General features: G+C 47.4%; 3 protein-coding genes across 3 annotated transcripts; all 3 read left to right on the plus strand.

The window, feature by feature from the left end:
* Window positions 1–720: 720 nt before the first annotated feature.
* Window positions 721–1,662, plus strand: LOC115598762 (G-protein coupled receptor 35-like). The gene has a single exon (XM_030456310.1). It carries the CDS (start codon window positions 721–723, stop codon window positions 1,660–1,662), a length of 942 nt encoding a protein of 313 aa, XP_030312170.1.
* Window positions 1,663–9,952: 8,290 nt separating this feature from the next.
* LOC103534685 (G-protein coupled receptor 35) lies at window positions 9,953–10,888 on the plus strand. The gene has a single exon (XM_008500671.1). The coding sequence runs from the start codon at window positions 9,953–9,955 to the stop codon at window positions 10,886–10,888; it is 936 nt and encodes a 311-aa protein (XP_008498893.1).
* Window positions 10,889–23,567: 12,679 nt separating this feature from the next.
* Window positions 23,568–24,494, plus strand: LOC103534684 (G-protein coupled receptor 55-like). Its single transcript, XM_008500670.1, has one exon. It carries the CDS (start codon window positions 23,568–23,570, stop codon window positions 24,492–24,494), a length of 927 nt encoding a protein of 308 aa, XP_008498892.1.
* Window positions 24,495–24,848: the final 354 nt, after the last annotated feature.

Below are 24,848 nucleotides of genomic sequence, written 5' to 3' on the forward strand. Positions count from 1 at the left end.
GAAGTGACCAAACAGAGGATTCCATCCCATCCACCTCATCCTCAGGAGAAATTGGAGGGATCACCAGGCTCAAACCCCTTCCTGCTTCCCCTTCTTCTCCTCTCCCTCTTTGCTTCAGCATCCTGGGAGGATTCCATCCCTTCCTCTGCCTCTGCTCCTGATCCATTCCATCCTGAATCTGGGTGTTCCTGCCTCCAGCTCCCAACTGCTGCTGACTCCAGGATTCCAGCCTGGACTCTCCCAGGGCTGCCCTGCAGCCTCTGTGCTGATGTGAGAGTTATTGGGGGACAAGGGGGGGGAACCTGGGATCCATTTTCCTGTCTATTTGTATAGATTGAGTCATTTTTCCTATTTATCATTAAAGCTGTGTAGGTCAGTTCCCAACCCATCAGTGTCTCTCCCTTATTCTCTCTCCTTCCTTTATCAGGGAGGGGCATTAATAGAGAACATCTGTTATTCTGTTTAATTGCCAGGCAGTGTTAAACCCTGACAAGCTGCTCCCTCATAATAGCTTCAGGAGAGGAGCTGCCTCTGTGGTTTTGTGCTAGTTGGTGGCAAGGGACAGGTAGTTTGGTGGCTGTGGTGGTGCTGCCCAAGCTCCTCAGGGGCTGCCAACTCCTGGAGTGCAGGGGGGTGAGGGGATGTGGAGCCCTGGGCGAGGGGCACTGCCCTCAAGCTGGCTCTCAGGCCTCCACCTTTTTCTTGCAGATAGGACCCAACATGGAGAACTGTACCACAGCTGACAGCAGAATGCAGAATGCTATCTTGCTGTTCCAAGAGATCATCTACATCCCAGTGTTCGCTTTGGGAATCCTCCTGAACACCTTTGCCTTCTGGGTTTTCTGCTGGAAACTGAAGAGGTGGACGGAAACCAGGGTGTACATGATCAACCTGGTGGTGGCAGACAGTTTCCTGCTCTTTGCCCTGCCTTTCCTGTTGTATTTTGAGAAGTACAACCACCCCACGGACCAGCTCTGCTCCACTGTGAAGAACATCTATTTTACAAACAGGCCCATGAGCATCCTCATCATCATGCTGATCGCCATTGATCGATACATTGCCATCAAGTTCCCTCTGCAAGCAAAGATTCTGCGGTCCCCACTGAAATCAGCTTCTATCTGTGGGTTTCTTTGGGGAACATTGATCCTTTATTCCTCCCTGCAATCACAATTTTATGTCAGCAGCAAAAAGCACTGCCTTCAGAAGCCATCTGCTGAACCTAGTTACTCCTTGTTATTCTCCACCATCTTTGGGTATTTTATCCCCTTGGGGATTGTGATTTTTTGCTCAGTGCAAGTCATCAAATGTCTCAAAAAGAAGTTGGCCACAAGCCCTCATGAGACAAATTTAATCCAGAAAGCAATCTACATTGTTTCTGTGAATTTGTGTGTGTTCATCATATGTTTTTCACCTCTCTACATCACATTGCTCTTGGGATTTGTGGTGGATGTTGTTGGAGCTCAAGCTCTGTGCTTGCAAATTCGAGCCTCTGTTCAGATCTGTGCATGCTTAGCAAATTCCAACTGCTGCTTGGATGCATTTTGTTATTACTTTGCAGCCAAGGAATTTCAGGAATTTCCTTCTCTCTTTCCCATTTGCATATCAAGGAGGTCCAAGATGAACCAAAGCCAAGAGTCACAGCCACCCATGGAACATTTATGACATAAAAAGGTGTAGTGCACTACAGGTGTTAAGAGCCACAATGCTGCTGATGTTTCAAGGCCAAGGGAATGGGACCACAAGCAGAATTTGGAGTTGTTAGAGGCACCAAGCATACCTGCAAAAAGGAGAAATGCCCTCCAAAGGGTCTGACACCATCTTAAACGTTTTCCTTCTGCCCCCGGGGACTTCATCTGTCTTAGGTCATTGTATTGCAGCTTCAGGCATCTCATAGGTGGGATGGAGAAGAGGAGGCCACTGTTTCTACCACGTGCTTCTTTGTACATCTGCAGCTGAACAGAGGAAACTGAGCAGTTACCACAAGACACAAAATCACCTTTTAGTGCTGCAAAACCTAAAAACGAGAAAAACTCCACGCCAAGCCTCTTGCCTCTCTGCTACCCAAATATAGCGGCAGCTTCCTGCCAGCCTGGGCAATTGCAAACCTTGCAGCCATCCCCAGGATGCAGCTGCTCCTGTGCATGGAGCACCCTGCAGGAGTCAGACTGGTGCATCAGTCCTGCCAGGTAACACTTAGGAGATTTTTGAGACTAAAATCATTGTGGTTATAAATCAAGCCATCACTACATGGAAAAACTGAGCTGCACAGAGCATCGTGGAGCATAGGAGAGACCCTTAGCAGTGTCCTCATCAAGCACAGAGCTGTTGTCCTGGTTTGGGCCAGGATAAAGGGGATTTTCTGTCTTGTGCTTTTGCTTTCAGCTCAGTCTCTTGGAAGCAGCTGCACTTGCTGAAATGAACAGCAAGTTTCTCAGGCAGTGTCTGCTGCTGGGACTGATCCCACTCCATGGTTAGAGTTACAGCAGAACCAAGGACACTGCTCAGCTCTGAGGAACAGTTTGCCCTCCAGAAGGAGAAAAGGAGTCAAGAGGTCACCCCTGGAACCCTCCTTTGGGCAGGAAGGGACAAGAGAGATGCCAGAAGTGACCAAACAGAGGATTCCATCCCATCCACCTCATCCTCAGGAGAAATTGGAGGGATCACCAGGCTCAAACCCCTTCCTGCTTCCCCTTCTTCTCCTCTCCCTCTTTGCTTCAGCATCCTGGGAGGATTCCATCCCTTCCTCTGCCTCTGCTCCTGATCCATTCCATCCTGAATCTGGGTGTTCCTGCCTCCAGCTCCCAACTGCTGCTGACTCCAGGATTCCAGCCTGGACTCTCCCAGGGCTGCCCTGCAGCCTCTGTGGGGATGTGAGAGTTATTGGAGTAGAGGGGGGAGGAACCTGGGATCAATTTTCCTGTCTATTTGTATAGATTGAGTCATTTTTCCTATTTATCATTAAAGCTGTGTAGTTCAGTTCCCAACCCATCAGTGTCTCTCCCTTATTCTCTCTCCTTCCTTTATCAGGGAGGGGAGGGGCATTAATAGAGACCATCTGGGCCAGTTTAATTGCTGGGCCAGTGTTAAACCCTGACAGCTGTGAAGCTCCTGGTCTCACCCAGGTGTCTGCCCTAAGCCCTGGTGACAGCTCTGTTGTTGGACTTCACAGGATCAGATCTTCCCCGGCTCTTCCCTCTGGGGAGAGGTGATTGTACCTGCAGCCTCCCACTGTGGGAGTGTTGATGGCCAGAAAAAAGCAGTGAATAACACACAGTTATGCTGCCCTGACACCTCCCTCCCCACCCCCAGTTTTCAGGGCAGTCTTGATGAGAGAGGGGGTGAGTAAGGTCCTTCTGGTGAGGTAAGGTAACCCACAGCTGAGGGATTGCTCTGTGTAAAGATGCATTGTTAGAATTTCTGTTTGGTTTGTGGGGTTTTTTTTCTTTTTTCTTTTTTTTTTTTCTTTTTTTTTTCTTTGATGCTTGGACAGTGCACAATGTTCAAAATCTCTCCTCCAGCTATTTTGGGGGGGAGATTTAACTCTTTCTGTGCATTCCATGGGGAGCCTTGATCCATCCTAGCTGACTCCCAAACCAAGGAGCAGTTTTAAAGCCTGGTTCTCCAGGCACCAAATTTTTCTGCACTATCTGTGCTTTCTGACTTGAAGCACACATCCTCCTAGCTCGCAGGGAAGTGACAACAGAGCAGCTCAAAACAGTTAAAGCCACAAAGGGAGGTCCTGGGGCACTGGAAGGAAGAGACCCATAGAGAAACCTGGGCTGAGAGGGGAGCCAGAGTCCGGATGTGACTACTCCCTGTTGATTTGCATAAAAAATTAATTTAATATTTTATCACACAGTCACTTCAAAAGCTTAAAACCAGGAAGTTTTGAAATGCTGTGATAGCTCTGTCTTTGCTGGCTTCATGGCCTTTCAATGTCTTCTTACTTCTAGATCCCTAAAAAATTTTCCCCAAGGAATACAAACCCATATTCTGCTCATTTAGACCTGGAGACAATTAACTTTCTTAGTGACACCTTATAAATACCTGCCCTAAAAGTGGCCTTGTCACCTTTTAGGGTTTGCTGAAGCAAAAGACCAGCTGAAAGACACAGGGAATGGCTATTCCTGTCTCAGAAAGTACTCCTCATCCAGGCATTGGAACTACCTGCTTTGTGTCAATACTTTGACAGAAGCCCCAGAAAACAAAAAACCAAACCCAACCAACCAAAAAAAAAAAACCAAAAAACAAACCAATGAAAATTCTCAGGTCATTTAGCTGATCATTTAGGTCCTAATTTTCTCCCTGGATGTATTATTTATGCTCTGGTGTTAGTGGTAGCTCACCAGAGGCAGGGCAAAAACACCACGTGTGTATGTGATCAGCTTCATCCATCCACACTGGGGTCTGGCCCTTATTTTGCCTTTTAAAGCCTATCTGCAAAGACAAGATACAAGAGATAATAATAAATGCCTGATCTTAAAAAGCATCTTTTGCTCAAGGAGGTGCATGAGTGTTATCACCCTTTTGGCTGTCAACAAATACAAGGCAATTAACTGAGAGGCTTGGTGACACCACTAGCCCATCCACTAGCCCATTCTCCTTCATGGTGTGCTGTCTACCTTCCCAACAGGCATCACCTTTGTGTCCAGGCAAGTGGTTTTCAGCAAGCAAAAAAAGACATCTGTTTTCAGAAGCAGCACACAGGGTCTTCAAACCCACTTTTGGCTCTGGGATCTCCTTCTAGGATGTTGCATCTCATTGGCTGAAATGAAGGCCTGTCCCAAACAGATTAGGCAAATAAATGGTATTATTTTGAAAAATAATAATTAAAAAATGTTTGATTCATATCAACCTTTTGTCATACTGTTAATCCGGAAAGGTCAGCAATACACCCAGGTCCTTTTCTGCCAAGCAGCTTTTCAGCCACTCCAAGCCTGTAGTGTTCTCCAAGCTTGCAGTGATGCCTGGGGTTGTTGTGACCAAAATGCAGGACCTGGCACTTGGCCTTCTTGAATTTCATAGATTTGGCCTCAGCCCAACCACCCAGTCTGTCCAGGTCCCTCTGTAAAGCATTCCTACCATCCAGCAGATCAAGAGTCCCTCCCAACTTGGTGTCACCTGCAAAGTTAGTGAGGGTGCAGTCAAACCCCTCATCAAGATAATCAATCAATATGTTAAACATCAATCAAGATGTTAAAAATCAATCAAGATGTGAAACAGAAGTGGCCCAAGCACTGGGCCCTGGGGACACCACTCATGACTGAGCCACCATTGGATTTAACTCCATTGACCACAACTCTTTGGCTCCAGCCAGCCAGCCAGCCAGCCAGCCAGCCAGCGTTTAACCCAGCAGAGCCTATGCCTGTCCAAGCCATGGGCAGCCAGCTTTGGCATAGACAGAAGTCCAGAATTGGCACATGAAACCTCACACCAGCAAAAGGGCTTTTAAATAAGTCAGCCCAAATAGGAACAGGGGGCAGAGATCACCAAACAGCCCCTTCCATTTCTAGTAGAAAGGAAAAGGGGAAGAGCCTGAAGAGTAACAGCTCAGTAACTATGCTCAGACCCCAAAATGGGCAGCTTCACAACATATCTGAATAACATTTAAAGTAAGAGAACAAACAGAAAGGTAAAATTGAAGTGGTGCTTTAACTTACAGAACTACTTGGTCTCGCTGGCTTTTTCATGCAGAAAATCATTTTTTCCAGCCAAGATATGGTAGGCAATAAAAGGTCCTTTGGAGCACACTGTCAGCAGCACTGCGGATTGCACAGAGACTCTGTACTCAGAGGTGTAGACCCCCAGACCACCCTGCTGGAGAGATGCCAGCAAGGAAGGGAGAAACCACCAAGAGCATCACCTGCACTGGGCCATATGGTGACAGCACTCAGCAGGCTGAAAGCTGCAGAGACAGGGCAAAATCCCAAGCCAGCATCATTTGGTCCACAGCAGAAGTAATAAAAGCTGCGACTGGATGGAAGAAGGGGCCATAAGCAGCTGGAAGAGCTCAGAGTGTGTCTGGTTGGGTAAGAGAAGCAACCAAACCCTGAGCCACTGGTGGTCAGAAATCAGAGAGGAACACCAAGAGACACAGAAGTTCGCCATGAGTAACACCGTCTCCCACAGCATTCTCCTGAAAAAGCTGTCAGGCCACAGCTTGGACAGGGGCACTCTGTGCTGGGTTAGGAACTGGCTGGAGGGCCGGGCCCAGAGAGTGGTGCTGAACAGGGCTGCATCAAAATGGTGGCTGTGGTGTCCCCCAGGGACCAGTGTTGGGCCTGGTTCTGTTTAATATCTTTATGGATGATTGAGATGAGGGGATTGAGTCCATCACCAGCAAATGTGCAGATGACACTAAGCTGGGGGGCAGTGTGGATCAGCTGGAAGGCAGGAGGGCTCTGCAGAGGGACCTGGACAGAGCGGAGAGTTGGGCTGATTCCAAGGGGATGAGGTTCAAGAAGGCCAAGTGCCGGGTCCTGCACTTTGGCCACAACAACCCCATGGGGAGCTCCAGGCTGGGCACAGAGTGGCTGAGAGCAGCCAGGCAGAAAGGGAGCTGGGAGTCTGGATTGCCAGGAAGCTGAACAGGAGGCAGCAGTGTGCCCAGGTGGCCAAGAAGGCCAATGGCATCCTGGGCTGGCTCAGGAGCAGTGTGGCCAGCAGGTCCAGGGAAGGGATTCTGCCCCTGTGCTCAGCGCTGGGGAGGCCACAGCTTGAGTCCTGTGTCCAGTTCTGGGCCCCTCAGGAAGTTCAGGAAGGAGCTTGAGGTGCTGGAGCAGGTCCAGAGAAGAGCAAGGAGGCTGTGAAGGGATCCAGCACAAGTGCTGTGAGGTGAGGCTGAGGGAGCTGGGGGTGTTGAGGCTGGAGAAGAGGAGGCTCAGGGGAGACCTCATCACTCTCTACAACTCCCTGAAATGAGGTTGGAGCCGGGGGGGGTCGGTCTCTTTTCCCAGGCAACTCTCAGCAAGACAAGAGGGCAGGGTCTCAAGTTGTGCCAGGGGAGGTTTAGGTTGGAGATTAGAATTTCTTTCTGGAGAGGGTGATCAGCCATTGGAATGGGCTGCCCAGGGAAGGAGTGGATTCTCCGTCCCTGGAGATATTTCAAAAGAGCCTGGATGTGGCACTGAGTGCCATGGGCTGGGAACCACGGGGGGAGTGGATCAAGGGTTGGACTTGATGATCTCTGAGGTCCCTTCCAACCCAGCCAATTCTATGATTCTATGATTCTATAAATTTGCCTACTGGTGGTTGGAGCTGAGTTGCTCTGCCATCCCCTGGTGAGCCTGTGGATCACAGGCAGCTTTTTTGTGCCTGCTGACAGGGTTTGTCCCTCCCTTGAAGCCACCGTGCCCTTGTTTGGCCACCGCAGCATCAACCTGCGGGTACAGAGCACCAGGCTGCAGAGCTGCTGAGAGCTGAGCTCCCTCCAGGCTTGATTTTGGCTGCTGATGGTTAATAGCAGCAGGGATTGCCTTGGTATAGACAAGAGAAACATGTGGATATGCCCTGGATGATGACACAAAGTCAAGTTTCTTCTGTACAGTGGGGGAATTACTGAAACCCAGGGGCTGGATGGCTTCGAAATCTAAAGGACTAAGAAGGAGCATGGAGATGATGGTAGTTAGGGATCAACAAGAGGAGTTTTCTAATAAGACAATTTACTGCTTACAAGCATCCATCAAGAAGCAGCCAGAGGAAAGGCAAAAGCAGTCCCTGGAAACTCAGGAGTATTTAAGTTAAGCTCTGTACTGATTATATACTGGCAGGGAATAAATCTCAAAGGCTGCTCAGTAATGCACAGACAATGCAGAAGTACTCCTGACGTGGAGGTGGGAAATGTGATTGCCAAAGAAAATCAAGGTACAACAACAACAACAAAGACCTCAAGGTACTAACAGCAGGACCCTTGAGCTTGTGGATGAACTTCTCTAAGTTCTTGTCATGGGCTGCAGTGGGCAGACAGGGAGCTCCTGTCTGCAGGTCACAGGGTCATGGTGCCACGTTTTCACCAAATTGCTGGCTGGTGAGGAGATGAGGAATACAGTCAGTCAGAGTGAAACTCAATGATAGTAATCATGAAACTGTCTGCAAACTACAGCCCTCACCTTTCTAACACCTCTCTGAACCTCTCGGTCCTCTCCAGCATCCTAGGAGGCTGGGAAAAGACCTCAAAACCCTGCAGGCAAAGGGTCCCCTCCAAGCAATGTGCACAGGGGGAGGAAAGTCAACCAGCGGGCATTGCCCAGTGGGACATCAGCCACTGGGAAGTAAATCCAAGATAAAAAAAAAAAAACCAAAACAACAAAGCAAAGCTATTCCATCACTTGAGGAACTGCTGCAGGGCCGGAGTTGCACCTCACTGCAGGAATATTGCAGGCTCCTCAGCCAAGCAGAGGGTGGCAGAAGCCACCCCAGTGGTGACAGAGGAAGCTCAACCCTGGGGAAACACCTTGAGGAGGGGCTGAGGTGCTTCCTCCAGCAGTGCTGCTGGTGCCACAGTCACTGGCAAATGGTCACCGTGGGACACCTTGCTGGGCACAAGGCAGGAGCAGCGCTAAGAGGATCTCTCCTGCCTGCACAACATCCCCCCAAAGCTGGGCTGGAGGAAGAGGTGTTCTCTTCAAGGCTGGTGAGTGAGCAGGTAATTCCTGCTGGCTGGTGATTTGAGCTCTGCAAGGCACTGCCTTTCCCCATCCCTGGTGGGACACTCAAATGGCCCTCGAGGAGCTGAGAGAAGGCTGGAGCCTGCATGTTTCCCAAAAGCTCATTTTGAGACTGGCCACATCAGGCACGGGTCGGACGGGTCTCAGCCTCTCCTAAGAGACAACAGAGAGATCTAGCACTTACCTCTATTTTTTTGGTGCTGATAATTCATTCCTTGTGTCCACAGCAGAGAGCTGCCAAAGGTATCAGGTGTAGCCTTCTCCCTCACCTCCTAAGAGGTTTCCCATCACGACTCCTCAGCAGTCCAATTTTCCAAGCTAGCTGAGAGTTGCAGCTGCACGTAGGGGCTGCAGCATTGCCCTGTGCTTTGCTCTGTCAGGAGGCTTTTGAGCCCCAGAATCATGCACCTGTGGAGCCATGATCCCCTTGCAGGGAAAATCCCAAGATGCTCCTAGGATATACTCCTAGATTAACTCTTCCAAAGCAGGCAGGCAAACAGCAATCCTGTCATTAGATCCAAGGTGATAAAACCACCAACTGGATCAGATGGAAGCTCATCTCTCTGTTTCAGGTGCCGTGGCATTGATGAGGGTTGGGGTTTTTTTCCTCTTGGAGAATGGCAGATGGCTCTGAGATGAAGATCTGTGTTCAAAATCTCTGAAAGGCAGCATGTAGCCCCCCATACTCTTATTCTTGCTGCAGACCACCAAATGCTATCACTGAGGAGGCAATGGCAGCCAAAAATAAAGAGATGTACTTAAAAATTGCTCTTCTCAGTAATGAGAAGTGATACAAAGCACGGGACCGAAGGAGAGGGCAGATGTCCTTCTGCAGCACATTTCTTGGAGCATGTTGAGCTGTAAGGATGCTGGCTGGCTTCTCCTAAGAACAGCTATAAGGAAAGGGATGAGAACTGAGCTTAAGCATCTGCTTTCCATTTCCAAACGGGTTGGAACAGGTCACACATCTCCTAGCTGCAGGATAGATGGTACCGATTGATCCAGGTCTGGTCCAAAACTGAAGCCCAAGGATTTTCTCCTGAAGCTCTCTGCATGACCCACTGGGAACCTGTGCTTTTCTCTTCTCCAGAAGTGATCAGGCTCCTGTCCTGCTCCCTCCCTTCCCAGTAGGTACCATACAGACAGCTCTGCCATCTCCAAAGTCTGGTTTTTCGCTGCTGGTAAATCCCCGAACTATCTGAATTAATCACCCATTCAGTTCTGAGTCTAGATTCTAAAACACTTAATCTGCTTTTTCAGGAACTGTGCCTCTTACTCCCCCCAAAATGAACCTCAGCACCTGTAGTATCACAGCCTACAAAAGCTTCCCACTCCTCCAGCTGTGTATTTACACCCCAGTTTTGATCTTGGGGGTTTTGCTGAACATGTCGGCGCTGTGGGTGTTCTGCTGCAAGCTCAGCAAATGGACAGAAACCAGAGTGTACATGGTCAACCTGGCTGCAGCTGACTGCTTGCTGCTCTTTACTTTGCCTTTTAAAACTTTATCCCAGTTCCATCAGCTGAAGGTAGGAAGGTGGTGCCTGGTTCTGGAAGGTGGCTACTTCATAAACCGCTTAATGAGCATCGCTATCGTCACTGTCATAGCAGCTGATAGGTACCTTGCCATCAAGTTCCCTTTAAAAGCCAAGTTCCTGAGGTCACCCTTGAAGGCAGCTTTTGTTTCCCTATTTCTCTGGACAGTCATAATCTGCGTGGTGACCCTCATTAAGAAGTTGGAGGCCCGAGAACAAGACCAACTTTGCTTTGAGAAGTCTTCCGTGGAGCCTTCGGTGGTCACGCTGGGTGCTGTTATTGGGGGGTTCTTCATCCCCCTGATCATCCTCACCTACTGCTCCATACAAGTCATTGCAGAACTCAGGAGAAAGAAGAATGAAAGCTGTCACAAGGAAAAATCAATCAGGAAGGCTGTCTGCATTGTGTCTGCAAACCTGGCTGTGTTCATCGTATGCTTTTTGCCTCTTTATCTCGGGCATCTCCTTCGTTTCGTGATGGACTCCACCAGCTCCAACTGCTCTGCAATCCAGAGGGTGAACAATTTTGTTCACCTTGCCTCAGTCCTTGCAAACACAAACTGCTGCTTGGATGCTATTTGTTACTACTTTGTCAACAAGGAATTTAAGGAAGCATCTCCCAAGCTAGTAAAGTCCAAATCAGAAGGCACCAAGGAAGCTGAAATTCAGCTCCCACGCAGAACACGATAGTGCAAAATGCATGCAGCAGATTTTTTTAGATTTGCTGCCTCCACCTGGGACTCAATAGCAGGCTGGAACAATTTCTTTTTCAGGGTAGAGAAAGCCCTTCTGCTAAATGGGAAGGATTCAGGCACATGAAAATTACCTCTGATTCAGAAAACCCCAACAGTCCAGATCCTGATGATCTAGGACTAGCCGATCTAGTAGTCATCAAGATTGCCACTGATAATTCTCTGCCTCATGCAAATTGGGGTAAAAAGTTAACTTTCCCATCTTCCATTTTCCCAGAAAACATAAAACAAGCACAGTCAGTGTCCCTCCTCCCCACCTCGGATCAGTTTTTATGCAGCTGTAGCTATGACAAAGAAATAGAGGTTATTTCAAATATCAAGAAAAAAAAAATTGTCAAAATGAAACCACTGCTTAAAATGAAAGGAGGATGTTTTCATAAGTCACAAATGTCTTTTTTTTTTTTTTTTTTTGGTTGGTTGGTAAAAATACCCAGTTGGAGTAGCAGAGGCAGATTTAGCCTGTTTAAACAAGCTTACAGCATCACTCATACTCCATAGCATCTACTAAAGGGTCACCAGTGGCAATACAAGGTCAGAAAAAATTGGAAAAAAAAAAAAAAGGAAATAGACTACAAGAGCACTGGAGTGAAATGGCATTAGAGCCACAACCCCAAAAGCTGGGCTGAGGCAGTGGGAATAAGGACTCTGTTAGGGTTCTATTCAACCTTGTAATGCCTGGAGGAAGTGGCAGTGACTTGTTCCAAAGCATCCAGTAGAAATAAAATCATTTAACTGGCATGAAGTGTGTTCTCTTCATGAGTTAAACAGCTAAGCAGGTAACACTACTAACTAGTCCCTTGGAACCAGTGCCTGGGCAGTAGCCATGTGCCCTGGGATGTGCCCACAGCCTGGGACTCCAGGCTGGGATCTCACCTACCTGCAGGTGCTGGACCAAACCCTGCTGCCACCTCTGCAGTCTGACATGTCCAGCTTAGCCTTTACATCTCTTCCTGCTCAAAGGCCAAAAGGAAGAAACCTTCTAAAGGTTTGCAGGCAAAACTGTCCACCCATCTACCCAGAAAAGCCCACACCATCTGCACAGCAGAGGAGCAAAGCCCTGGCAGCTACTCAAGGGACTTCTCACCACTTTTCCCCAGGGATTCAGCCAGAAATGGGGGAACCTCCCATCACCAAAGGGGTTGTAGGCTTCTCACCACTTTTACCCAGGGATTCAGCCAGAAATTAGGAATCCTCCCATCAGGAGCATCTGAGTGAGAGTAGGACCTGCCCTCCAGTCACTGCACAGTGGGGAGGGGGAGTAGCAGAGGCTCTGGCTGCCAAAACCATTTCAGAAGGGCAGTTTCTCCCCACTTTTACCCTTACAGTTTCTTGGGAAAGATCCAAGCAGCAAAGAGAGGCACTGTGCATGCAGAGGTGGCCCTGGTAGGACCTCAAACTGCTGGATGCCACAAGGCTCACCCTTTGCTTTCCCCAGCCTCGTGGGCCTCCTGCATCCCCTGCCAGAACATCTGCACCAAATTCGACTTTAATCTGATGGACTGCTCCCAAATAAGGTTAAGCAGCCCTTTAATATTTCCTCTCCAGCAAGGGATTTGTATGCTGAGACCACAGTCATTTGAGAGATATTTTTTTTTGAGCTGTTTTTCCTACACCTCCAGCATCACCAACACGGGACCACGCTCCTCAGAGATGAAAGCTCTGCAGAAACCACTCTGCTTTTTTAGATGCATGGGGAAAAAAACAAACAAAACTTCCCCAGAAACAGATAACAGGGTGGAGGAGATAGAAAGCTGCCTACAAACAAAGCATTGCTGAGCAAACTGCCCTCTCACTCTGTGTAACACCCCTTCCTCCAGCAGCCAATCATCCAGAAATATCAACCCTTGGCCACAGACAACCAAACTTCTTCATCACAAAAACCTAAGCCCAAAGCCTCTGCACAGCAGTGAGGCCCTGGGGGCTGTATTTGGAGGCAGGGGGAGCCTCCAAGGACTGGGGAGGATTGGGCCAGTGCAGGATGGTGCTGGGCAGGGAGAGCAGGGATGGTCCTGATTGCCACAAGCAGCCTCTGCAGCAGCTCTGGGCACTCCTAATGACTGCAGAAGAGAAGCTGGGCAATGAGGGCAAAGAGGCAGGAAAACATGTTTATCTCCCAGAAAAGATGTGTGATAAAATATCCCTCTGACATAGGACCAAAACCTCTGTTCTTCACCCCTCAGGCAGGGTCTATCCAAGTCCATGATGTCCTGCAGTTCTAATTTGTGGCACAAGGACCAAGAAACCCCCCCAGGCTCTCCAGCTAGAAAACTGGATGATGCTGCTCTTTTTACTCACATTTGGTTGGATTTTTTTTTGCATTTTCCACCTGAGCTGGTTTAGGAGGTGAGAAGGAGTGTCCTTTGAATTCATGACCCCTCTGGCCAGGCTCTCAGACACCACTCAGAAGTGCTCAGGGGTGAATAAAGCAGCAGCAACCTACAGGAGCAGACAGGTCTGGTGAGCTCAGCAGCCTCTGGGAGAGAAGGGGAATCTGGACACTTGCCAAGAGGATACTGATTCTTCCATCACCACCTGGAAGGCAGACAGCACCCACTCTTACACAGACTTGTCAGGGTTTAACACTGCCTGGCAATTAAACTGAATAACAGATGCTCTGTATTAATCCCCCTCCCCTCCCTGATAAAGGAAGGAGAGAGAATAAGGGAGAGACACTGATGGGTTGGGAACTGAACTACACAGCTTGAATGAAACAGGAATGATAAATAGGAAAAATGACTCAATCTATACAAATAGACAGGAAAATGGATACCAGGTTCCTCCCCCCTCTACCCCAATAACTCTCACATCCCCACAGAGGCTGCAGGGCAGCCCTGGGAGAGTCCAGGCTGGAATCCTGGAGTCAGCAGCAGTTGGGAGCTGGAGGCAGGAACACCCAGATTCAGGATGGAATGGATCAGGAGCAGAGGCAGAGGAAGGGATGGAATCCTCCCAGGATGCTGAAGCAAAGAGGGAGAGGAGAAGAAGGGGAAGCAGGAAGGGGTTTGAGCCTGGTGATCCCTCCAATTTCTCCTGAGGATGAGGTGGATGGGATGGAATCCTCTGTTTGGTCACTTCTGGCATCTCTCTTGTCCCTTCCTGCCCAAAGGAGGGTTCCAGGGGTGACCTCTTGACTCCTTTTCTCCTTCTGGAGGGCAAACTGTTCCTCAGAGCTGAGCAGTGTCCTTGGTTCTGCTGTAACTCTAACCATGGAGTGGGATCAGTCCCAGCAGCAGACACTGCCTGAGAAACTTGCTGTTCATTTCAGCAAGTGCAGCTGCTTCCAAGAGACTGAGCTGAAAGCAAAAGCACAAGACAGAAAATCCCCTTTATCCTGGCCCAAACCAGGACAAGATTGCAACTCTCCAGGTGCAGCAGGCCCTTGGCTGACTTGCTTAGATTTTGCTGCTATCTCATCACATCCACATTTCAAATACTTAACTTTTTAAGCCCAGTATGAGCTCTGTCTTCCAGATTCCTCTGGAGCCAGGTCTGGTCAACATAAACCTGCTGCTTTCCAAGTGATGAGGAGGGAAGTACCTCCCACCATGCATGGCCACATCCTCCTCTCACCAGGTCACAGGCAGGCACAAACACCTTGTCCTGGCAACTCCTTCATTACTTTCTTTCTAATTCCATCAACTTGGGGCAGTTTCATACCATTCACAAACACTGAGTGGACTTATTACAAGAAAACAAAAATCACTTGAAAGCATAAGTGATGCTGCTGCAGTGTGCTGGAGGTGCAGGACACACACACAGTGTAGGAACAGATGCAAACCCCCAATTTCCATGAGCACAGAGGTCTGGAAGCATCTCAAACTATTTTTTTATTATTATTATTTTTACTTGGCCCTTTCCATTTGCTGCTACTGCTGTCACATTTTAACTTAACCAAGTTCACATTTTAACTACTGCCAAGGACTGGACGAGAGCAACTGGCCAAAAAAAAAAAAAAAAAAAAAAAGAGTTCAAGCTGAATGCTGAGTGTGTGGGGAAAGTCTGAAAGCTGTCACCAAAAAACTGTGACATACTACAAAGATGTTTTCAAAGGCAAAAAAAGAGGGCACTTCTGGGGAAGTGAAAATCAGGAATCAGGGTGGTTTCTTTTCATGAGCTTGAGACAGAGGCATTCCTGTGTCTCTCACATTCTGAATGAAGGCTCAGAAACACCACCAAGTCCCTCCAAAAGGATAATCTGTCCTGTGTGTCACCTGGGGACAGAGTTGACACCATCAACTCATCCTCAATGATGCTAAAAAGCTGCAGCATCTACAACTTTGTCCATCAGAACCAGCAGCAGCCAGGTGCAGGCAGCTTTATTACCTTCAAACCTCCCATTTCACTCCTGTCTGCTGATGTTTTTCCACCAAGATGAACACTTCATCCTTTTGCCTTGCAAGCCCTTGGCTTTCAGGTCACGCTCCCTGCCAAAAATTCAGCACAGATATTTCAAGCTTGACTTTTATCATCACAAGAGCAAGCCTGGAGGGCCCTAGCCCATGGTGGGTACCATGAAGTCACTTGTTTAATCCTTCCCCTATGTTGCTCTGTAAAACTGGGCTCCAGAAACATCACTTTTCCACCAAAAGCCACATTCCACCACGGAAAGACCAAAGGAGCAGCTTCTCCCAGTGTCCCAGAGAGACTGCATCATGTCTCCATCACAGGGACAGCATTTCAGAAGGGTAAGAAAGCCCTCCTGGATCACACAGATATTTCACAACCAGCTTACAGCAACGTCTGTCTGTCCACAAGGCCAGTAAGTCATTTTTTCCTAAAAAGAGTCCTGAGTGGTGAAAGGAAGGGGACTACATAAGCTCCTCTGGCTTGGCAGCAGAAAGAGAGATGCCAGAAGAAAATGGCTCACCAGGCACCACAGACAGGGCAGAAAATGAAGAAGAATTTTTCCTAATATCTGAAACTCTGCCAGGGGAGGTTTAGGTTGCATATTAAGAAAAAATTCTCTCCAGAGAGGGTGATCAGACATTGGAATGGGCTGTCCAGGGAAGGAGTGGATTCTCCGTCCCTGGAGATTTTTCAAAAGAGACTGGATGTGGCACTGAGTGCCATGGGCTGGGAACCACGGGGGGAGTGGATCAAGGGTTGGACTTGATGATCTCTGAGGTCCCTTCCAACCCAGCCAGTTCTATGATTCTAGAAATTTGCCTACTGGTGGTTGGAGCTGAGTTGCTCTGCCGTCCTCTGGTGAGCCTGTGGATCACAGGCAGCTTTTTTGTGCCTGCTGACAGGGTTTGTCCCTCCCTTGAAGCCACCGTCTCCATCTACACAAGTAGAGACATTAGGATGGTAACAGCAGCTTGTGAACTTGCTCCAGTTTAGGAAGGAGATTGAGGTGCTGGAGCAGGTCCAGAGAAGAGCAAGGAGGCTGTGAAGGGATCCAGCACAAGTGCTGTGAGGTGAGGCTGAGGGAGCTGGGGGTGTTGAGGCTGGAGAAGAGGAGGCTCAGGGGAGACCTCATCACTCTCTACAACTCCCTGAAAGGAGGTTGGAGCCAGGGGGGGTCGGTCTCTTTTCCCAGGCAACTCTCAACAAGACAAGAGGGCAGGGTCTCAAGTTGTGCCAGGGGAGGTTTAGGTTGGAGATTAGAAAGAATTTCTTTCTGGAGAGGGTGATCAGACATTGGAATGGGCTGCCCAGGGAAGGAGTGGATTCTCCGTGTCTGGAGATATTTCAAAAGAGCCTGGATGTGGCACTGAGTGCCATGGGCTGGGAACCACGGGGGGAGTGGATCAAGGGTTGGACTTGATGATCTCTGAGGTCTTTCCCACCCAAATGATTCTGGGATTCTGCAGACACCAGCTTCAGGGATGGCCAGTTCTCCTCAGGGCAGACAGATCTTCTGTGCTGGGACAGAAGGAAATTTATTCAGTTGTCCTTTCTGAGGAAGAAGAGGCAAAGCCAGATTTTCAGACTTTTTTTTTTTTCAGCAGCAAAACACCCAGATCAGGACAGATTAGGAGATAGAAGAACAAAACAATAAATAAATAAATAAACAAAACTATAATCTTAATTTTTACTATAATAAAATATAAAATAGTAATTTTATGATTTATAAAATAATAAAGAGTCCATGCTACCCACAACATAATGGCTTTTAGCAAGTCATTCTGACACTGATAGACACACAGGGGGGGGAGATCTCATCACACCAAAAAGTTACATCTTGCTGCTTTTTAACTGACATAAACTGACATAACCCACCCCAAGGTGGCATTGCAGGGCAGAGTTTCCTCTCCCAGCACCTGCAGTCAACCAGAAGTGTCTTTGAAGTAACTGCAGGGATTCCCATCAGAATTTTTTTTCTCTTTTTACTTTTTTTTTTTAATTTTCTGACTAGCTCATCCCCTGCACTTTCTATTTCTCAGCAGCACCTCCACGTTAAGTCACTCAGTGACTCAAGTTGGGACTTTGGCACCCCCAGGTCACCTTCTGAAGGCAGGGAAGTTGCCAGTACTTCTCTTACCCTCAGATTTAAGTACCAAGAGGAGGGGACCCAGGATGGAGAGTCTGCAACATTCTTTTTGGCCATACTCTGAAGGGACAGAGCTGTTCCTGCTTCTCTAGAATCCTTTGGGACATTCTGGATCAGTCCAATTAATGCACAGCTGAACACATTGGTCTGAAAACACTGACCAGGTAGTGGCAACCTGACAATAGAAAAGTTAAAATGGGAAAGCCCCAAAGATGCCATGCATTAAATCAGCAGGGCACATCTCAGATCTGGAAAATGTTTTGAAGAGCTCAACACAAGAGCCCAGCATTTTTCCCTTTCCTCAGAAGACACAGCTGGAAGGATTTCATGCATCTTGGTGGATGGCAGCTCTGCCAAGCAACCACAAACTCTCTTGGCTGGCCAAGCTGGCCCAGGGGGGATGTGCTGGTGGATTTCAGATGGTAAAGAAGAGCTGTGCTCCATGTCTATTCCTAAACAGTTTCCCCAAAGCTGAGCTCACAGCCTGGATGGTTGCTCCTTCCTAGAAATACCCAGAAGAAGCCAGAGCCTATAGAACTGCAGAACTGCCTCTGGCCAGACACAAGGTGCTCTGTCCCTTCCTCAGAGGAGGGACGAAATGGCCATGAAAACCTCCCTGACACCAGCTCACAGGTTTTTTTGGGGCTCTGGGAGACCAAATTTAATTAAATCACTTCAGCTCAGCTGTAGACTCTGAGTCCCTGAAGTGTTAAAGAGATGAGACTCTGCCTGCTTGGGGTCTGTTGGTGAATTTCTGAGTCAGATACAGCTGGAGATAATTCTGTACCTTAAAATATTGCTCCCACAATTTTGCTCACTCAACCATAGGAACATGAGCCCAGCTGCTTACCAGACTGACTACTTCCTCTCAATGTACAACCCTAAGAAACCTCTGCAAAGTTCCTCAGATGCAGTCAGAAGCAAATCTCCATGGCTCAGCTCCAAGAACAACTGCACTTTCTGCTGCCCTGGGCTGCCTCTGCCTCACCTGAGAGGCAGTTCCTCCTAAAATACAGCTATTCCCCCAAAATACAGCACTTGTCAGGTTTCCTCACTTCCAATTCTGCACTTGCTGCACAAAAAAAAAAAAGTGGCTACACCAGAAAAAGCCAGATCTCCTTATCATCCACAGCTCCCAGCAGGGCAATTAAGATAGCTGACTCTCAGCTAGGCTTTGATTACTTCTGAACATGCAGGAAACAGAGAAACCCAAAGAGCACTGGTGTAAAACACTTTCTATTCCAACTCATGTACAGACAACAGTTTAAGCCCCCAAAGAAAACAGAGCTTGTTCGTTCATTTACCTTTTGTCAGGGTTTAACACTGCCTGGCAATTAAACAGAATAACAGATGCTCTGCATTAATCCCCCTCCCTGATAAAGGAAGGAGAGAGAATAAGGGAGAGAGACTGATGGGTTGGGAACTGAACTGCACAGCTTGAATGAAACAGTAATGATAAACAGGAAAAATTACTAAATCTACTAAATGATGCTGCTCTTTTTACTCACATTTGGTTGGATTCTTTTGCATTTTCCACCTGAGCTGGTTTAGGAGGTGAGAAGGAGTGTCCTTTGAATCCATGACCCCTTTGGCCAGGCTGGAATCCTGGAGTCAGCAGCAGTTGGGAGCTGGAGGCAGGAACACCCAGATTCAGGATGGAATGGATCAGGAGCAGAGGCAGAGGAAGGGATGGAATCCTCCCAGGATGCTGAAGCAAAGAGGGAGAGGAGAAGAAGGGGAAGCAGGAAGGGGTTTGAGCCTGGTGATCCCTCCAATTTCTCCTGAGGATGAGGTGGATGGGATGGAATCCTCTGTTTGGTCAAACAAACAAACAAAAAAAAAAACTGAAATAAGAAAGCCTTTCTTCCCATTGAAAACCTCAGCTGCCTGAGTCCCTCAGACTCAGCACAAGAGTTTAACTGCAGGTGTGGCAGTGATTCACAGCTTGCCCTCATTAAATAAATTCTAGATAAAACTTGCCCTAATTTAAACCAAGAAGGCCAACCTGCAAAAGGATAACTTACATAACACCCCAACAAATTGCATGCTCACCTACAAACAATGATCCCACACACAGGACCAGCAAATTGCCAACTTAGCAAACCTGAGGTTGGGGCATGGAGAAATGCTGATTATTTTGTTCAGGTGCCACTAAGTAGGAAGTTCACAGAGCCACGAGGAAGGAGCATAGTGTGTGAAGGCAGCAGAAAGGATTAAAATTAACTTTTTGCTAAAGTCTGAAACATGCCTGCAACAAGAGGATTAAGGAAGCAACCCCATTCCAGGTAGAAAGATACCACAGACTAATTCATTCACAGGCCATGCATAACTGCAGGGTGTTTCTTTTTCACTAATATTTACTTTACTCACACTCTTTCAATTTCCTTTTGGGGTTCCAGTCAATTGCCAAGACTTGCAGCCAGCCCAGAGCTCTGAGAAGACAGAAATTGAAAAGAAATTTGTCAGAGGTTTGGACAGGGATTGATGCTCTCTGTTCTTCCCCATCACCCTCCCAGGGGGAGAAAGGAATAAAGGAGAGAGACTTTAAGGTTAAAAAAAAAATAAAATTGAATAGGTAGAAGGTCACCTGTCCTGCTCTGGTGAGGAACTGAGCAGAGCCTTAACCCAGGTAGGAAGCAGAGAAAGGAGCAAAGGGCTCTCTGAACCCCATGGGAAGGGATCCTGTGATTGATCCAGAGCCATCCTCTCCTCCCATGGGCTCAGCTGCTCCCCAGGATCACTGCCCCATCAGCAGCCTGGCAGGAGCTGCTGCTGTCCCAGGAGGGTTTCTCTATCCTGGTCCTCTCAAACCAGGACAGGGATGAAACCTCCCAATTCCATAATGTGTTTTCCCAAGTGATATCAATCCTGTTACCTTCATTTTCTCTGCCACCTGACTTTCTTATGAAGTTCTGCCTGGTTTGGGGTTTGTTTTGTTTTGTTTTTTGCTTCAAATCTCATGTAGAAAAAAAAAGCCAAATGTTAAGAAATGTTAAGTTTCTGGTATACCAAACCCCATGGTAAAAATGCAGGTGCTGCTTTTTTTCCGCAGGAACTGCCAAAGCTCCCCAGAAAGACCAGATTACCCCCAAAGCCAGGTGTCAATTTTACAAATTGCCACTTCTTTATTTACTGCCACAGCTAAAAGGCTGCAGAGGGTAAGAAAGTGGTCCCCAAGTCAGAAGAGTGGCTCTCAGCACCAGCAAGAATTTCACACTTCATCCAGAGGTGTTCCAGAGAGAGACTTTGCACTCATCCATAGGAAGTGTCCACATGACACAAATGGATGAGCCCCCACTTAGCATCTTATTTTTCTGCCACTTTTCACAGAATTCCAGTTTGGAAGGGATTATCTGATCCAGTCTTTCTTGGCAAAGAAAAAAGCAGAGTGGCCCAGCCCCCTGCGCAGCTGACTTTTCAAAGTGTACAAAGCTGGAGATAGAATTGTCACCTATGAGAATGTCACATTTCCATCAGATAGGAACCAACTTTTCTTCCCAATAAATTCTGTCACTTTATGTAACTGGAAAACCTCTTTGATGCCAGCCCCAACCAAGCCACAGCTGGCTTGGGGGACCAGGAGCTTTGAATCCTTTGCTATGTGTGTTATATATGCATATTTACATATAAGTAATAAATATATAAAATATATATTATATAATATACTAATATATATTATAATAAACTTATATATTTATATTATAATATGACTATAATATATATATTATAATATACAATTATATACTATACAATTCTAATAATAAATATATTAATAAATATAATTAATAATTATATATTCTACACTAGGAAAAATAAATATATATGTATATATTTACATATGTATATATGTACTTCTCTCACCAAGGATTTGTTTGCCAAACAGGAGTTAGGACCCAAACACCTGAAACTGCCTGAAACTGCCCCATGCCCTTTAAATAATTTCCCAGCTGCACGAGGTAAGGAGCTGCATCTTTCAGAACCATCAGAGGGTTACATTACTGGTTACCACTATGCAAATCGAGTAGAAACTGGGAGGAAAAAAGCCTGGTTTCTAGGACAGCCTCTTCTACAGCTTTCCACATGCCCTCCAGCTCAGGGAGGAATTGAGAATTCTTCCAGCACCAGAAGGGGCCCTACAGGAAAGCTGGGGAGGGAGTCTTTACAAGGGCATGCAGGAAAAGGACAAGGCAGAATGGTTTCAGGCTGGTTGAGGTTAGACATAAGGAAGAAATTTTTCACTATGAGGGCAGTGAGACACCAGCATGAGTTGCTCAAGGAAGTTGTGGATGCCACATCCCTGAAAATGTTAAAGATCAGTGGGGCTTGAAGCAACCTGGTCTGGTGGGAGGTGTCCCTGGCCATGGCAGGGGGAACTGGATGATCTGGGCCCCTCAGGAAGTTCAGGAAGGAGATTGAGGTGCTGGAGCAGGTCCAGAGAAGAGCAAGGAGGCTGTGAAGGGATCCAGCACAAGTGCTGTGAGGTGAGGCTGAGGGAGCTGGGGGTGTTGAGGCTGGAGAAGAGGAGGCTCAGGGGAGACCTTATCACTCTCTACAACTCCCTGAAAGGAGGTTGGAGCCAGTGGGGGGTTGGTCTCTTTTCCCAGGCAACTCTCAGCAAGACAAGAGTGCAGGGTCTCAAGTTGTGCCAGGGGAGGTTTAGGTTGGAGATTAGAAAGAATTTCTTTCTGGAGAGGGTGATCAGCCATTGGAATGGGCTGTCCAGGGAAGGAGTGGATTCTCCGTGTCTGGAGACATTTCAAAAGAGCCTGGATGTGGCACTGAGTGCCATGGGCTGGGAACCACGGGGGGGAGTGGATCAAGGGTTGGACTTGATGATCTCTGAGGTCCCTTCCAACCCAGCCAATTCCATGGTTCTATGATTTTTAAGGTCCTTGCCAACCCATTCTCTTATTCTCTGACATTTGGAGGGAGCCACCTCAAGCCCATGAAACCTCTCAGCAGCTTCATACCATGTTAAGTGCAGCTCAAAACCAAGCCTGGTTTCAGAGACAAGCAGCTCCCTGCCCAGGAGAAACAGCTGAGGATTCAAATCTTTGCACTGTTTCACCTTCACTTGTCTTCTAAAGACAGAGAGTGGGTTTTGAAATAGCAGGGAAAGAAAGAAGAAACCAAACCAACAAAAAAAAGAAGGATGTGGTTACAACATATAGTAACAGCACTGGTAGGGCATGGGCTGTAAGCAACTATTCTCATATTCTACAGAACAACCTGGACTGAAGCAAAGCTGCCCATCTGCTGGCTGGGGATCCAGGTAAAGTAATTCCTATTTTAACTAATAACTTCATTTTTTCAATAATTTAATAGCAATGCCGATTGCCAAGCACTGCTTTTCAGATAGTTGAATGATGATTTCCTATAAAGATCAAACTGTAAAGATCAATCATGTGGTGTTGCTTAGCTGAGAGCAGAAAAGGTTTCTGCTTTAGTGATATGCAATAAAAATACATAGAATAAATAAAACAAGAAGAAATTATTCAGCTACAGATGAAATACATGACAGATGTGGAAAGTACAGCTCTTTATTGCACTAAGCCATTTTATTCTTCTCCTGTGCATCCAAAAGAGAACAATTTCTATCTTAAATGAATAATTTTCTAGAGAGTAGATATAAACCCTGTCCCCCAGTGCTGTCAGTGTGCTACAGAAAAAAATCCAATTTTTCCTATTTCAGTCATTCTCAGATGAATCTGTGAAAAAGTCACATTATTTCAATCATTCTCAGATGAATCAGTGCAAATTGTTTCTTACCACAGTGTTGTCCTCTGGCTGCTTGCAAATGGATTCTTCAGTGGATGATTCCAATATTTTTCCAAATCCTGAGGACAGGCTTAGCCTCACATTTTAGCCACAGAACCCCCAAAAAATCATTCAATAATTATTTTGGGGGGGTCAAGCCACTCAAATTAGAAATACAGACAGAACAGAAAGATCTGTGCTTGCAAGGAGGATTCACTTTCAGTAGGAGCCAAAGACTGATCAAGTGCACAGCTCAAGACCAAAAAAAGCCCCAGGTTCTGCCTCAACGCATCTTGCTCTAATGTGTCAAGACATGAACTGGGAACCTTCCACATTTCCAACCTCTTCTTTGTCCTTTTAGGGAGAAATGAGCAACAGCAGCAGTGAATGCAACTTCACAGACATCGACAGACTAGCGAGGAGCCTGCGCTTGGGCATCTCCATCCCCACCTTCATTCTTGGCTTGGTTCTCAACAGCCTGGCCCTCTCTGTCTTCTGCTGCTGTTGGAAGAAACAGACTAAAACCTCAGTTTACATGATCAACCTTACACTTGCTGATTTCTTGCTGCTTCTCTCCCTCCCTCTCAAGCTCTACTACTCCATCGTGGAAGCACCCGGACTCCTCTGCTCCTTCATCGAGTCCCTTTATTTCATCAACACCTACAGCAGCATTTTTATCACTGCCTGCATTACTGCAGACAGATATCTCTGCATAAGGCACCCGTTCCAAGGCCGAGCAAACCAGTCCCCCAGAGGGGCTGTCATGATTTGCTGCTTCATCTGGGCAGTCTCCTGGCTTTGCAGCAGCTCCATCTACACCTTCCACAAGGCAAACTCTTTCACGTGCTTTAGCAACATGGCAGAGCAGGTGTGGAGCATCCTCCTCATCATTTCCCTGGAGGTCTTTGGCTTTCTGATCCCACTCACCGTGATGGTTTTCTGCTCTGCCCAAACCCTCTGGATACTTCTGAGTCACGAAGGCCAAGCCACGAAGCGAGCGGAGGGCGGCGGCACCTCACGTGTCATCGTCACCAACCTGGTGGTGTTTTTGGTGTGCTTCACACCCTTCCACCTGGCCCTCTGCCTGCAGTGCCTGGTCAGACAGCATGTGATAGAGGAGTGCAAGCTGAAACAAACCATCAGCCTCTTCATTCAGGTGGCAATGCTCGTGGCCAACCTCAACTGCTGCCTGGACGCCATCTTCTACTACTTTGCTGCCAGAGAATTTCGGGACAGAACGCACCTGAAGAAGGTTATTGAAGGATGTTCTGCCCTGAAGCCTTGTGCCAGGTGATGGGACTGCCTTCAGTGGAAGGCATTGGATCTTCCTTGGATCCCATTTTGCCTCACAGTACACCAGTGGTATTATCCCTGACATGGCAGTAAGGTCACTTCCTAGGTGAGAAGGGCAATGCTTTGTTTGCCCAGTGAATCTGTTCCGTATTTTTCTTCACTTGAAAGGGGGAAAAATATTGGAAAAAAGAACCAGCATTAGCTAAGTTGGCACCATTAGCCTTGACAGTCCCTACAAAATGTGAAAGGCTTGCCAGAGGAAAAGCACCCAGGTCACTGGAATGCCACTTAAATCAGCATTGCTTCACCAGCTTTCCTTTTGCAAGTGTGACCTTGAGTTGTTGCTAAGAGCCAA

Source organism: Calypte anna, chromosome 9 (genome assembly GCF_003957555.1).
Source record: "Calypte anna isolate BGI_N300 chromosome 9, bCalAnn1_v1.p, whole genome shotgun sequence".
Lineage (NCBI taxonomy): Eukaryota > Metazoa > Chordata > Aves > Apodiformes > Trochilidae > Calypte > Calypte anna.

Bases quoted from the DNA above. Each gene is read 5' to 3' on its own strand.
- LOC103534685 (XM_008500671.1), top strand. From the start codon at position 9,953: ATGAACCTCAGCACCTGTAGTATCACAGCCTACAAAAGCTTCCCACTC.
- LOC115598762 (XM_030456310.1), top strand. From the start codon at position 721: ATGGAGAACTGTACCACAGCTGACAGCAGAATGCAGAATGCTATCTTG.
- LOC103534684 (XM_008500670.1), top strand. From the start codon at position 23,568: ATGAGCAACAGCAGCAGTGAATGCAACTTCACAGACATCGACAGACTA.